Genomic DNA, 14,425 nt, shown 5'->3' on the forward strand with positions numbered 1-14,425 from the left:
TTTTGTTAAACCTTTACAAAAGGAGTATACACTTAGAAATAATAACCGGGTCGGGATGGTTTAGTGGTTTTTACCAAGAACTGAGCTTACCTCAACACACCTTCATTTGCCTTTTCATATTTGACGAAGACAATTTCAAAATTTTAATCAGCGAAGCCTATTTATGACCATTAACCATAAGACCAAACACCAAAGCTACCTTAGTAAACCAGTATTTATTCACAAACAATTATATGTTTGCTGCATTACAGAGTTAAACCTCTGGAGTGAATAAATTATTTATTGAAAATAACGTCAACAGAAGCAAACGATGATAAACAAAAAACTTGTTTACACAAAAGATATCGTGTACAGGGATATTTATTCTGACACATAGAAAATATAATTCTTACAAAAATTTGTTTTACATTTGAGCGCTTTAGGGACTTATGCATGTGGTTTAAGTTTATGCATATTGTAATATGTCATATGTACTGTAATATGTGTATTTTTTTATAAACCTGAATGATCAGTTCAATGATCAGTATGGATGATAATTAAAAGTTCAACGCGAAATGCTGGAAGACCGAATTACAATTTCTTTACCGTGAAGTACTATGTAACCTTTCCCGGGAGGCAGCAGGTGTTCAAATAGTTTCAACCCTAGGTATTCCGAAACGGACCTGATGGCATTTCCGTTCTTCCTAGGATTGTTGTTGATGGGTTTATGAAAGTATTCTAATTTTCTAAAGAGTTTGTATGTCTACACGAATGACACATGTTCTTCGTACAAGCGAATAACCTTTCTAATATATTTCTCAGAAGTTTCAATTTTATGAAAAACCTTTCATGACTTTCTAGTTCACGTTGATATAGTCAGGAGTCAATTTCTTTCAGTTCGATTACATAGTAAATATTTTAATTAAAGGTACCGGCTTTTTTTGCAACCTAGGCAACTAAAAATTTTTGGGTTTAGTTTTGAAAATTAGCCGTTGTCATCAATTTAAACAATTAATAGTACTGCACCCTGTTGGTAAACCTTATATCTTTTTAATGTTATTTAATATCATAGAAACAACTTGAGTAGTTGAAACAGGTGGCAAAACTATTTTATTCCTGCTCGTAAAAATTCAAACAAATCCCTTTTCGTAAGGAAGAAACCACAACTACTTCTTGAGTGCAAAAACCGCCAAACGTCTGCAAGAAACTCGCCAAATGTGTAATGGCCCTTTTAGAGTGATTTTTTCATAACGCTTTTGCTACCAGATAGCATGTTTATAGAATGATTTTTTTAAACTGATTAAGCATTGTAGTTTGAATCAGATGTGGCATTAGTTAGTGAATAAGGATTCTTCCATTTCGTGCTTCGTGGAATATACAAAATATCACAGTCAGGGCCCACAGTAAAATATGTAACAATTGCTACTAAAGATTTTTGCGTAAGACGAACGTACTATTTGTGATAATCAACAGCTTGAGCGAACAACTGTTAGTAAGAATAATGCTGCTACCTGGTTGCTACTTACTACTGCACTAAAAGAAAGAAACTTCACTTTTCACGTTAATTTTCACGGGTTTAATAGCTTTATTGTTGTTATACTTTTCCGATGAGCTCGGTTATCTACGGAGGCTTGATCAATTGGGGCTCAGATTATCGTGAGTCTGCATATGCTGTATTGGGGAAACCTAACCTCATGTTCAAATTTAATGTTAGAAAAGTCATTATTACATGTACCATACCATGTTTACTCATATTAACTCAGTGTCTTACTTACAAAAAAAAAAAATGATTTCCATATTAAAGTTAATTAAAATCATTGAAACCCCTTTATTGACAGTACAGTGTACAGTACACTTAATACGAGTACCGTATATCAATTCACTACTGACATAATATGTGCGGCAAATTTAATCTAAATCTGGCCTGGTTTACCTTAGCTATTATTTTCCTCGTGGTTCAATAACCTGGCTTTAAAGTCGGGGCGTCCTCCCCCCCATAACAGGTAGACGGGCAATCCTAATTCCTTGTTGACAAACAACAGTGTCTTTGTTACGGGCGACCACCAGGGACTGCTGGCATCCTCACGCTATTCAAATTACGGAGATTTCTATATTTGAGTCTGCAAGTTATGTGGCATTTCCAACTGTCAATTTGGTCTTCAACATCAACGTTGACATTAACAAACGAGCGGACGTACAGAGAATTTGAGGAAGCCGGAAAACTCCACGCTGGGAGGGTTTCGAATATTTTTTCAAGCACCTTTTATAAGATGATCCTTTTTTGAAATAGGACAAGGCCATAAATAAAAACTAGCGTCAATGCTGTGACCCTTGAAGCATTTAGGGGTCGTTTTTTATTAATGACAGTTCAGTTAACTACACCACACCATCTGTTTCTCAATCCTAATATTTGTAAAGTAGGCCTACTGTTAGGACCAAGCCTTGCTCAGTAGTATTTTGATTTCGACTAGTTTTTGTTATTACTGTTGATCAAGATCAAGATTCCTTAAATAAAGCGTTGGCCTACTAGGAAAACACATGCGAATTGTTAATGTTAACACGAAAAATGATTAATATAAAACGTATTTTATTGTTATGTACAGAAACATTGAGCGAACTGTACATTACAAAATAGATGACCCGGCGAACTTTGTACCCCATAAAAGTAAAAAAAAAGCCAAATCAACCGGCCACCTTTATAAGCCTTTTAAAAAACAATCACAGACAACATAAAACAGCTGAAAATGACTTTCAATTACATTACCTGTCAAATGTTTAATCAGCTGTTTCGAAAATATTTAAATTAATGTATGCATATGGTCAAAATCCATCATATTTTTCTTCATACGCATAACATACATATGTGGGGCTTAGCCCTAAATTTAAATACTGAACTGAAGATACATGTGTTAATCGGGTTAAAGACGAATCCAACAAATCATAAATCATTAAAAAGATCCAGCCGGTCTCGAGTTACAAACTGCTTAACTAACACGACATCATGGCATGTAGCCTATATCTAGATGCATACTAAGAAAGTGTTTAAAAGTATTTTTTTCTCAAAGTCCTGATATGAGGTAGAAAATCCATCATGGCGACCACTTTCAATTTCCATAGCTTTATATATTTTAATTCACGTAAATATCACGCCTAAATAACCCCATTTCAGAAGATTTGCATACAGTATTCACTTTAACCATACCTCGAGTTATACATTACCTGATTTTAGAGTTTTGGTCCAAGAAGGAAGTACCGGTAATTATTTTATAGGGAAGGCCTACTTGCGTGCAACCGCATCTTGTTTACAAAAAGGTAAATTAAGTAATAAATTACAGCATCTCAAATATAACATAATTTATCACTCTATAATGCATAAAAAATATCATTTCATTGAAATAATATTAGTTAACTGAATGATAAATTGTCATATCTTTGACAAGCTGTAACTTCTGAATGAAAAAACCCTTTTTAACCAGGTTAACGCACACCCCCCTTCCGAAAAATGACTGCAAGGTTTCATTCAATTGTGCCAAATACTTTAGTAGGTATCAGACGTTTTCCAAATTATAAACTTAAATTTAATGGCATAATATTAAAAGCCTTGAGGAACTGTAACTTTGATTAGATGGACCATTTACGAAGCGGTTTGTGCTGTTAAAGTTAATGTTATTATCAATGTGTATACATTAATTGACATGCATCAAGTATTGACACGTTTCTGCTTTCAAACATCAGACTAGTAAGTAAAACGAAAAGGTGGGCCTATTGAGGGCAGCGGTGCCAATCTGTCGTATACTGTTACGACTGATTGGCACCTCTGCGGTCGCCGTCAGCTTGTCACCACGACAGATTGGCACCACTCATTTCTCGAGGTTCCAATCTGTCGTGTACTGTTACGACTGATTGGCACCTCTGCGGCAGCCGTCAGCTTGGCACCACGACAGATTGGGACCACCCCTTTCTCCAGGTTCCAATCTGTCGTGTACTGTTACGACTGATTGGCACATCTAGGAGCGGTGCCAATCTGTCGCGGTGCCAATCTGACGCGGTGCCAATTAGACGCGTACCCATTATCAGGAGTAGCCTGTCAAAGGATGTGTAAGAGACTACAAATAGTTTTAATGCAAAATATTGATCGAAATGTGGACATATAACAGTCTTTGTAATAAGGAAATGTTAATGTTACCTAGTTGAAGTAAGAATTAACAATGTGCTATTGTACTGTATTTTAAAGTTATACACCTATATTTACCGTTTTGTTTCAGATATTGCTCACGGTAACTTCACTCCTGAAGAACGCTCAGCAAGCGAAGGTCCAGTATTGAGTGATGTCTTCGTTGACAAGACAAACCGACCCCCGTTAGCTGATCTACCAGGTGTGTAATGTTTTACATTATATCTTGTTTACAAAGTTAGGGACGACGGTTGATACCACGTCCACTTAGAGAAGTTGTTGGAAATTCAATGGCTCCATCTTCTGGTGCCTCGTATATTTATTTTACCTTCAATACAAAATTGGTCTTCGTATTTGAAAAACGTAATTATTATACTGCATTACGATAGAGCACTTGTGTGATTTTATAAACCACATCACCCAAGAGTTTAATTTTCAGTGCCAACAGCAATTCTCTAAGGCCAAATAACAAGAATCACCTCAAGTTGTTCTTTAGCATTGAGTTTTTGTTAACAGAATTTTAGCTTAACACACTTGTTATCATATAAAATGACTCGTTCTTCACCAAAGCTTCCATAAACATGCGTAATCAATTGAACCTAGTTGTCTATGGTTTGAAAAATGTAATTATTTATATTCTTTCCTAGATTTGTCCTACCTAACAAACTATTACATTTCTTGCAGTGTCAACAGCCAAGCAGGAAGACGAGACCTACATGGCAGTGCTGATAGGGGCGCTGATGGCAGTCATCATTCTGCTAGCAGTCGCCATCTTCCTTATCGTCTCTCGCCACAGACAGTCCAAGAACTTCGCGTCTCCTCTGGCAGCCAAGGCTCCCTCAGGTCAGCACCAACACCTCTCTAGCGATAGCAGCTGTGGCACAGCTGAGAAGTGCGGCGCTCCCTACTGCGCTCAGGGTGTCCTTGGGCCGGACACCGCGCTCCTGATGGACGCCAAGCTGGAGGACTACCAGGAGCCATACCAGGCGCTCAAGTACGCCCCCTACTACAGCTACAGCACGGTTGTCATGGATACGGTCACTAAACAACCCCCGCTGGTAACACATCCTGGTGAGTTTGCGGTGATGATGCAAAACAGATCAAGTTGACCAGAGAGTGAAGACTTTTTGATGGTCTTCCCAAATGTTATTTCTTGTTGATTGTAACAAATCTTCATGTTGACATATTCATATTTTAATTTATTTTCGCATGGACTATGTTCACAGTTAGTAATTCTCCAAATGTGTTTGATTTTTAATGCCAAATGTTGTAATGTGATTAACTTTTGGCCAAGTTTTGTCTCTTGATGAATTTTATCAGAATATTGACTCTAAATCCTTCATGAAGTATCCTATTAAAATTCCCACTGACGCCCAAGAAACCATCAAATACGTCATTGCAAAATATTTATTCAAAGGCTTACTTAATTCACACACCCCCCTTTCATAGAAATTAACTTCAACTTTTCCTGTTGCAGAGACAGGCCACGAGTACGCTGTCCCAGAGATAGGTACAACTCCTCTACTGACCGCCTCCCCTCAGTCTAGAGGCACCTCCACCTCCAAGTCTAGCAAGGTTAGTGTTGTCTACGAGAATAAGCCACAAACATAAATTGAGATTGCATTTCACAACGTGTGACTTTTTAAGCGGCTTAAACAAACCCCCTTACGGATTTGACATACGACTATCGAATACAGTTGGGTTTGATTTACGGTCGATGACGTCATTTTTGTGGTATAGCCACCACCAAGTTCTTCTAGTGGACGTGGTTAGCGCCATACATATTCATTACCTCATTATCATCGGCTGCCACTCTTCTACCGCTTGTTATAGGTTGACACTGCTTAATTATCTCGGCGACTGCCGTTTGACAACTGTGTTTGCCGACGATTCAAATAATTATTCAGTTCCTTCTGCAATCGTTATCATTTTGGAGTGGTAAAATGGATACATATTGAATGAACAACATGTAATGGTAACGCTGAGTATTAATTATTAAAATATGTACACTATAAATAATTGTTGATCATTTCAAAAATTTAAGTTGTCATAAGAATCGCCAGAGAATATCATGGTAGCATTGGTACCCTACTTGAATATTGCAGCAGAACCGTCATACTCCGTGAATATTAAGTGAGTATCGGTGTCCTCTGTGAATAGCGCGGCATCATACAAAAAATATTGCTGCATAATTTATTCCTCCTCGAATATCGTTGTAGCAATATTATTTTTATGATTCGTAATTTTATGATCGTTAGGCCTACTTCGTGGATTAGTTTTATGCTTGAGATAACATTGGTCGAACGAACATTGCTCTAGCTTTAGCACTGATAAATCACTTAAGCTAGTGCAATTTCTTACAAAATGTGATTTAGAATATATGATTTAAATTAAATGGTGTCCTCTTAACTGTATTATGCATGTTATAGGTACAATCACCTAGCCAGCAGGAGGTTTTGACAGCGCTCAAGAGAAGGCTAGAGAACACTTCTGTGCCGGAGTTCCCTAGACATCGACTGAGGATGCTCTCTAAACTCGGTGAAGGGGCGTTTGGCACGGTAAGCTTTAATCCTTGACAATTCCTTAGCAGCTCAATTCTTTGCATACTGTTTACTCAATATCGTGGATGGGGTTTTCGTCTGAATATGGCGTGTTTTAATGACCAATAAATCTGGGGTTGTCTAAGACACATGTCTTTCTTGGAGCCTAATAGTATACTTCCGAGTAAACATTGAGATTAGAAAAGTAGCAAAATATGAAAGTAACATGTTTTATTTGCAGGTATACGTGGCAGAAGCGGACGGTATTCTAGAGTATGGTACAACAACATCTCTGTCTAAACGTCTGGTGGCAGTAAAGTTCCTCCTGCATAATGCAAGTGAGAAGGAAAAGTAAGTGAAACATTTGTTTTACTTTGACAAGCAGCAAAACATTCAAATTTTCATGTAGTTGCTACTGAATATTTTTATATTATAATGTAAGGTATAATTATGAGAAAATGGACTTATTCTAAACGTATAGAATAAAATTATCCTATAAACCTTTCTTTTTATGTCTATTTCCACTCATGTAGTTATTTCTTTTGACAATTTTATGTAATTTAAAATATAGCTACAGTGCTACGTACAAACAGGTAGCATACTAGTATATGGAGAAGTGTGACAACAACAAAAGTTACTTAAATCATACCACGTTTTTCTTTGTATAATCAATACTGTCTTTCACATCTAGCTAGATTTACACAAATCAACACCATTGGTGCTTCTTAACACCGACAACGAAATATTAATTATCAATAAGTCTAAGTAGACATACATCTAGGCCCTCAAGGTATAAACCATAACTTCACAAACCCTATGACTTTTGAAAATTATTCACCAAAAATACAGATTAAAATATTTTTCTGGGGGGTCCATCTCATTTTTTCTAGATGAACCAAATATAAAGCTGACATAGTCTAGATGTTCCTTCTTTATGTAAAGAAATTTTACAAACTTTTTAAACTAATGAAATATCTCACCATAAAATTTTTACCCATGAACTATTTTCTCTTCCAGGCAAGACTTCCAGAGGGACGTCCGTATCCTGGCAGCCCTGGAGGACCACAACATTGCCAGAGTTCTGGGAGTGTGTAGTCAGGACGAGCCTCTGTGTGTGGTGATGGAATACTTGGAACATGGAGACCTCTGTCAGTTCCTCAGGAGCCATGGACCAGCTGATGCAGCTACCACGTTGCCCATGGGAGTCAAGACACTGAGGTGTGTGGAAGTATTGACTGATAGAAATGAAAGTAACTATGCAGAAGACGATATTGGAGTTTCGTTGATTTATTTTACTAGGTGTCCAGCAAAGCTCAATAGGTTCTTTTTTATTTCTGATGAGAGCCTCTAGGAAGAATTTATTGGAGTAGAATGAAAGATGAGATTTGATATGTGTTGTACTCTCAAGGTATTTTGCTACTGAAAATGTCATTTTTCTTTCCAACCTTGCTTCAAAGCTAACATAAGCTCATAATAAAGCTTGTTTCCAAGGTAACCAAACGTTTTAGACTCACGAATCTTTTTTAATAGTAGAAACCAAACTAGGCAAGTATGAATTAGTTCAAATTATGCCTATCTAAAACGCTAGAAGAAACTGTCTCTAAATGGGAATCAGATTAAAAATGCTAAAAAGTTATTTAAACGTAGGCCTACTCCAAAGTGTCCTATGATGTTGCTCTAGGTAACAATGTACAGAGCCATCTTGAGAACCTTTTTCTGGAAGTGTTGTAACTTAAAACATGAAATTTCATTCTTGGTCCGTTCATTAAAAATAATTGTTTTCAGGGGTGTAGCTACAAAAATTAATAGACCCTTAAACTATACTTTCAAATAGTGTTCAGTTTGCTACTCCCAAAAAGGTAAAAGTTAATAGAGAGTAAAGTAATTGTAAATTTTTTAGGGTAAAAAATTACGTAGAAATAAAGGTGTTTGATACTTAATTTTCTCTTATATCTGATTAGGTAGAATGTCACCATGATACTTTTTATCATTTTAAAATATTATGGATATAAAATGTTAAATAAAAAAAGTAAAAATATTTATCGACAAAAATGTAAGACAATTTTTGAAAAGTTTAATTGGAGGGTATTAGTATTTACTATATCAAAATATTTTCATAAGAAGGTACATTTTTTAAATATTATATTTTTTGTTTGTTTGCATCAGGGGTCTTGGGTTGCGCAAGTACATATTCGTGAAAAACATGTACGTAAAGAGAACCCCTTTATCTTATATTCATTACCATTGCAATTCTCAATAGAATAGTTCAAAAGCACCTGTGTTAGACCATAGCAAAAACTAATTAGTCATTAGATCGTGTCAATGTGTCCTCTTGAAAGTTTTTGTAATAGCGTACCTTAAAAAGGCACTAAATATGTCTAAATTCAGTTCTATAATTGTTTGTAGTTTCCTTTCAAATTCTGCATTACTCCCTTTTCTAGAGGTTTGTCTCCCTACATCAATCATGTTTGTTTGTTTTTGTTTAGCCTAGAAACATAACTGCCAGATAAATAAATGTCAATCACTACTAAAAATTTAAAACTTGCATTCACAGAATATAGCTTTTATCATCATTTAATTCCCCATTTAATAATTTAGTGTGTTAATTTAAATGTAAAAAATATGTTTTACACTCATGCACTGCATACGTTTGTGTGGTAAGGTGCTAAGCAAAAATTATGGGCACAGAACTACACTTGAATTCACGAAACATCCTAATGTGTTTTGTTTTTGTGATATAATTATATTTATAAATTAAAAACGAATGGAGAAAAATGTGTCCTTAAAGTATTTGTTTCAGTGTTCTAAAGTTCAATTGATATCACTTAACGACACGTCATATACAGTAGTGTTAAAAGTATCCTATCAAATAGGAGCTATTCCATGCACTGCCATTTTGGAGCTACTCGTATTACAATGTTGACAATGAATTACAACATTTTAAATTATCTTTTTTGATAGCATTTTAGCAGAAAGATTTGTTCAAAAACTGTATTGTGTTTCTACACTTAGCTTAGCACCTTACTCATGTAAAATGTTTTCAAAAGCATTTGATGTTTTACATTTAAATAAGGATGATAAATATGTATAAATATTTTTTGGAACAAATATGTTGACTTTAAATAAATTAATTTTTTATCTTTAATAATTTAAATGATCAAACTACGCCGAACTACTTCAAACATTAATATTCATTATTAAATTGTTTACATGTTTGTGAATGTTTTGTGTTTTAGCTACAATTGTCTGCTGTACATGTCAGCGCAGATAGCTTCTGGGATGCGGTATTTAGAGTCTCTCAACTTTGTACACCGTGATCTCTCTACAAGGTGATTATTTGTAAATCATTTCTCTTTAATTAATGTGTATATTTTATTCAGCATAAATGAGCCCGGAATAAATTTAAACATTGAACATATGTTGATTTCTCTTAGGTTTGCAATTGGATTGAATATCTAGAAGGTATTCTGCCTTTTAAGGCAACCCATGTTGAATTAATACATATTTATGTATAAATTCTTGACTTTGATACTGTAGTAAACATACCATATGTATGTTCCGTCTGTAGACAGTTTACTCACTCTAGGATAACACAGTTGTGGCCTCTCAAAGAGTGAGCTACTATAAAAGTCTAATTTCCTCTGGTTTTCATACCATTATGCTGGATGGGACATAGAATCCCAACAGTGTACAACACTTCTCTCTTTATGTTTGGTGTGGCTAAAAAGTTTTCACACAAAGTTTTTCACAAGCAATTTTTGATATTTTACAGCAGAACACTCTGTCGCTGGCTCAAAAATTCTCTTGTTGGAATCTATACTTTACGGAAGTGTAATATCTTCGCACTAAGGACATGAAAGATTCTACATAGTTTACAATAATTTCCCTTGTTTGACGGTCGGTGTATATGATAAGATAAGCAGTAAAAATAATCAAAGTCCTGTACTATTTTTTTTTGTAATCTGGCCTGAGTAGTAAGCCTACTTAAAAAAAACCCATGTTTCTGAAACAAAAAAATTGTAATAGTAATTCCAGCCTCAAGGCTTAGTAATTAAATATCTTTTCTAGGAACTGCTTGGTTGGTAAGGCTTACCACATAAAGATCTCAGACTTTGGAACTGACAACGACATTTACGCAGAGGACTACTACAAGGTGGACGGTGGAATGGCATTGCCTGTCAGGTGGATGGCTTGGGAGTCTATATACCTGGTGAGCAGAACAGTTTTTGTGAAATAGTTGACGTGGTCTTGATTATTTAGTTGCTTAGTCATATAATAAAAGTCAGTGTAAGACAATTAAGCATGTGCATGTTTGATTTATTTTTAAATTAGCTTTTCGTTAGGAGTGTGGCGATGACTTAGTGTTGAGGCCGTCGACTCCCCTCACTTATGTGCATTACTTTTTCATATTTATTTATATAGATGGTCTGTCTTGTTGTTACCTTTATTGTTAAGTTTTTATATTTCTTCAGAGTTTACCGTACCTTTTGCACACTTTTTTTCTGTAAATTTGCTGTTTTTGCCTCCATACTATGTATTTATTTTGCAGTGTTTCATAATTTTGGGTTTGCTTATTGTTAGTCTCTACTTCGTCAATATTTGTTATTATTATTGTTCCTGCATGTTAACTAGTCTCTACTCTTTATTGCCACTTGCTGTGATATTTATCATATATTTATTTTCTCAACTTTGTTTCGTTAATTCTAAGTGTAGGTAGTAGATAGCTGTAATGGTCACACGCATGCATTATTACGTCATTTTTTTTTGGCCATCTGTAAAAAATTTCAATGTACAGTATGTACAATGTAAAATGGTGTTTACCGTATATGGATAGATAAATAAATAAATATTGTCATAAGACATACACATTTCTTAAGGTAATATATAAAAAAAAATATTAAAACTAATAATTGTTAGAAACGAATAGCACATACAAATGATAATTCATCTCTTTATAGATTAATTGTAAGTGCTGTTCGTTTCTAACAATTTATCTTTTAGGGTCCAATGGCTTAAAAGCTTTCAATTTTACTCTATTTTTACACACTCCCCAATAGAATTAATTGTGAAAATTTATAAGAATTGAAGTTGATTAAGTATATAAAAATTAGGTTCATGGGAAAACCCAGAAATGATATGTGTATTTGACTTGATTCTAAAATTGTGTGTTACAGGGCAAATATACAACGAAAAGTGACGTGTGGTCTTTCGGCGTGACTCTATGGGAGATCCTTCACCTTGCCAGGCGGCGTCCCTACGACTCCCTCGCTGACGCGGAGGTCGTCGAGAACCTCGGTCAGCTGTTCCGGGACGAGGGCGACTTCCTCTACCTGCCCAGGCCGGCCATCCCCCCGGCGACCAAGGACATCGTCGACCTCATGGGAGAGTGTTGGAGGCGCAATGAGGTCGAGCGACCGTCCTTCCGCGAGATCCATCTGTTCCTGCAACGAAAAACACTGGGCTACGCCCCCGTATAAGACTTTGGGGGGGTTTCCACAACGACCAATGTACATAAGAGATGTATATATCGAGTAAATCTCTGAAGAGTTCCGCGGGAATCCTTACTGACTAGACGTGTGCTGTAGATTGTGAAGTGGACGTTTCCACGCGTTAGAGTAGATTAGAAACCCATTGCCTTGTCGAACGACTTTAGTCTGTTGTAATATATTTTACAAACCGTTGAATGGTCACCTGCCTTACAGGCTGTAGTCAGTGTACCCTCACCTCAACTAACACTGCCGAAGCACTGGTCTCTGCCGCATTCGATGTTTCTTCCTCCACATTTTCTCTCTTTTTAGTTTCGAAATTATCTGAAAGACGCATTGTAGATTTCGACATATCTATTTTTTCACATATCTTGCGTTTAGTCTGAAAATCTGTGATATAATATAGGTTTAGAGATATTTGTCGTGTGATGTGACAGTGCTGGTCATAAATTGTAAAGAAACACGAATTTTGTAAATTTTGTAGTGTACTTTATTGTTACAATCAAAGTGAATAAAGGTACCAATGTTTATAGAAATCACAATGTTGTGTTGTTATTTTATCCCACATATTATGTATTTTTTTATCTTTTTGCTTTATTGTAATTTTTGGTTGGTTTTATTATAAGGCTTTAAAAATTGAAACTATATTTCCTAAAGTAATAGTGATTATAGCAAGTAACTGGACTTATTTTCCATCAATGTTAATACTGTACAGTTGTTAAATAACGATGACAATTGCTAATGCGACTTAGAAATGGCTTAGGTCAGTGGTAAATAAACTACTGAATACTGTCTAAAAAACATTTTATGGTCATCCAAATTTCCTAAATTATATTTAGATGTCAATTTGAAACTTAAAAAAATGAATAAACGTATTTTCTAAAGTAAATTAGCCTATCTTTGTAAAATAGATGGACCAAAGGATAGTGACATTAGTGACAACAAATTGCAGGAAATCTAATGCTAGGTGCTATTTTATTTCCTCAATAATTTTTTTTAAACAATGTTAAAAAATATAAAATAGGTCTAGGATGTTAGAAAAACGAACTATGATCCATTTGTTCCTCTTTACCTGTTTACCATAATGTAAAGAAATAACCAAAATGTATGTTGCTGAAGGCCATAAGCTCATCCACAAGTTAAAGAAACACAACTGTAAATTGAAATATGTGCATAGACATTCCAGTAAAAAAGCTTCCATCAATCATATTTTTGTTTGCTACAAAAGTATATTTTTTTCAAAAATGGAGAAGTTGGTACCCTCTTTTATCTTGCATTTGCCCATTCCCATGGACCATATAGGCCTGTGCGTGGAACGTAATCAGCAAAGCAAGTACCAGGTACCAGGATTTGAACCAACGACACTTGAATTATTAAAGTAAGCCTTAAATAAGTAATCTTGATTCACAAGGGTTTATTTTTACAACATTTCAATTTACATTTGAACCACAATATACAGGTTTAACCTGCATCTCAGCAAGTCCACTCTCGGCTTCAGTCAGAAGGTCGGACGCTGCCCACTCGGAATCATAAAACAGCATCACCTCAAATTTCCCCAATTATCACACCTATTAGGCTCGCTGTCGTGCTCTGTAATCATCAGCTGTTTTATATTCTAAGACGCATTTATTACAGGCTCCATCGCATTCGTTTACATTTGTTTATGGCTGGCTTGCATCTAACTAATTGACAGCTGGTACAACTTTACAATGTGCAAGTTTACGTGTTTATTTTTAAACTCTCGATGACAACATTGTTTTTCGTCCTAGTGTAACGTAATGTATTGTTTGTCAATGATATAGTATATTACGTTACTAGTCCTGAAAATAAATGTTTACCGGACGAGTGTGGTCGTTCCCGTGCGAGACGAAGTCGAGTACGGGATTACCATACGAGTCCGGTACACACATTTTGGACGAGTTACGTACGATAGTTTACGCCATACTACCTAATTCGTCCAGATCCTTATATATTTCCACCAACTAAAGGACTAAACATCACCAGTCATAACCTCCAAGAGAGGTTATGTTTTTGTTTATAACCAATCATTGCCACGCAAATACAGTATAATCAGCTGATTGGTGTCCGGTAAAACTCATTGCAGAACAGTATTACGCAATGAAACCCCATTTGAATAAGCTGGTGGCAAACAGCTGTTTTCTGGACTAAATCCTTGCGTGGGAAGTTCGTCAAAATAGTGTAGTGTGGCGTAAATTTAATTACACTGCACAGATGTTTTATTACAG

The 14,425-nt window shown here is 35.6% G+C and overlaps 1 protein-coding gene across 4 annotated transcripts in view; it reads left to right on the forward strand.

Moving 5' to 3' along the window:
* The window catches only part of LOC128994805 (discoidin domain-containing receptor 2-like), a 299,337-nt gene extending 286,624 nt beyond the window's left edge, over nt 1-12,713 (forward strand). For 3 of the 4 annotated variants that reach the window (XM_054419592.1, XM_054419593.1, XM_054419594.1), the window contains 10 exons: nt 4,245-4,355; nt 4,838-5,224; nt 5,631-5,728; nt 6,583-6,711; nt 6,935-7,044; nt 7,711-7,911; nt 8,860-8,898; nt 9,930-10,022; nt 10,762-10,903; nt 11,868-12,713. In XM_054419592.1, coding sequence (XP_054275567.1) covers nt 4,245-4,355; nt 4,838-5,224; nt 5,631-5,728; nt 6,583-6,711; nt 6,935-7,044; nt 7,711-7,911; nt 8,860-8,898; nt 9,930-10,022; nt 10,762-10,903; nt 11,868-12,170 — 1,613 coding nt within the window. In that variant the 3' untranslated portion in view covers nt 12,171-12,713. The remainder of the gene's footprint in view (nt 1-4,244; nt 4,356-4,837; nt 5,225-5,630; nt 5,729-6,582; nt 6,712-6,934; nt 7,045-7,710; nt 7,912-8,859; nt 8,899-9,929; nt 10,023-10,761; nt 10,904-11,867) is intronic. The other variant, XM_054419597.1, reaches the window with a different exon arrangement.
* Nucleotides 12,714-14,425: the final 1,712 nt, after the last annotated feature.

The sequence above is a fragment of the Macrosteles quadrilineatus genome, unplaced genomic scaffold (genome assembly GCF_028750875.1).
Source record: "Macrosteles quadrilineatus isolate MER2022 unplaced genomic scaffold, UCM_ALF_1.0 Scaffold_5__1_contigs__length_97177068, whole genome shotgun sequence".
Lineage (NCBI taxonomy): Eukaryota > Metazoa > Arthropoda > Insecta > Hemiptera > Cicadellidae > Macrosteles > Macrosteles quadrilineatus.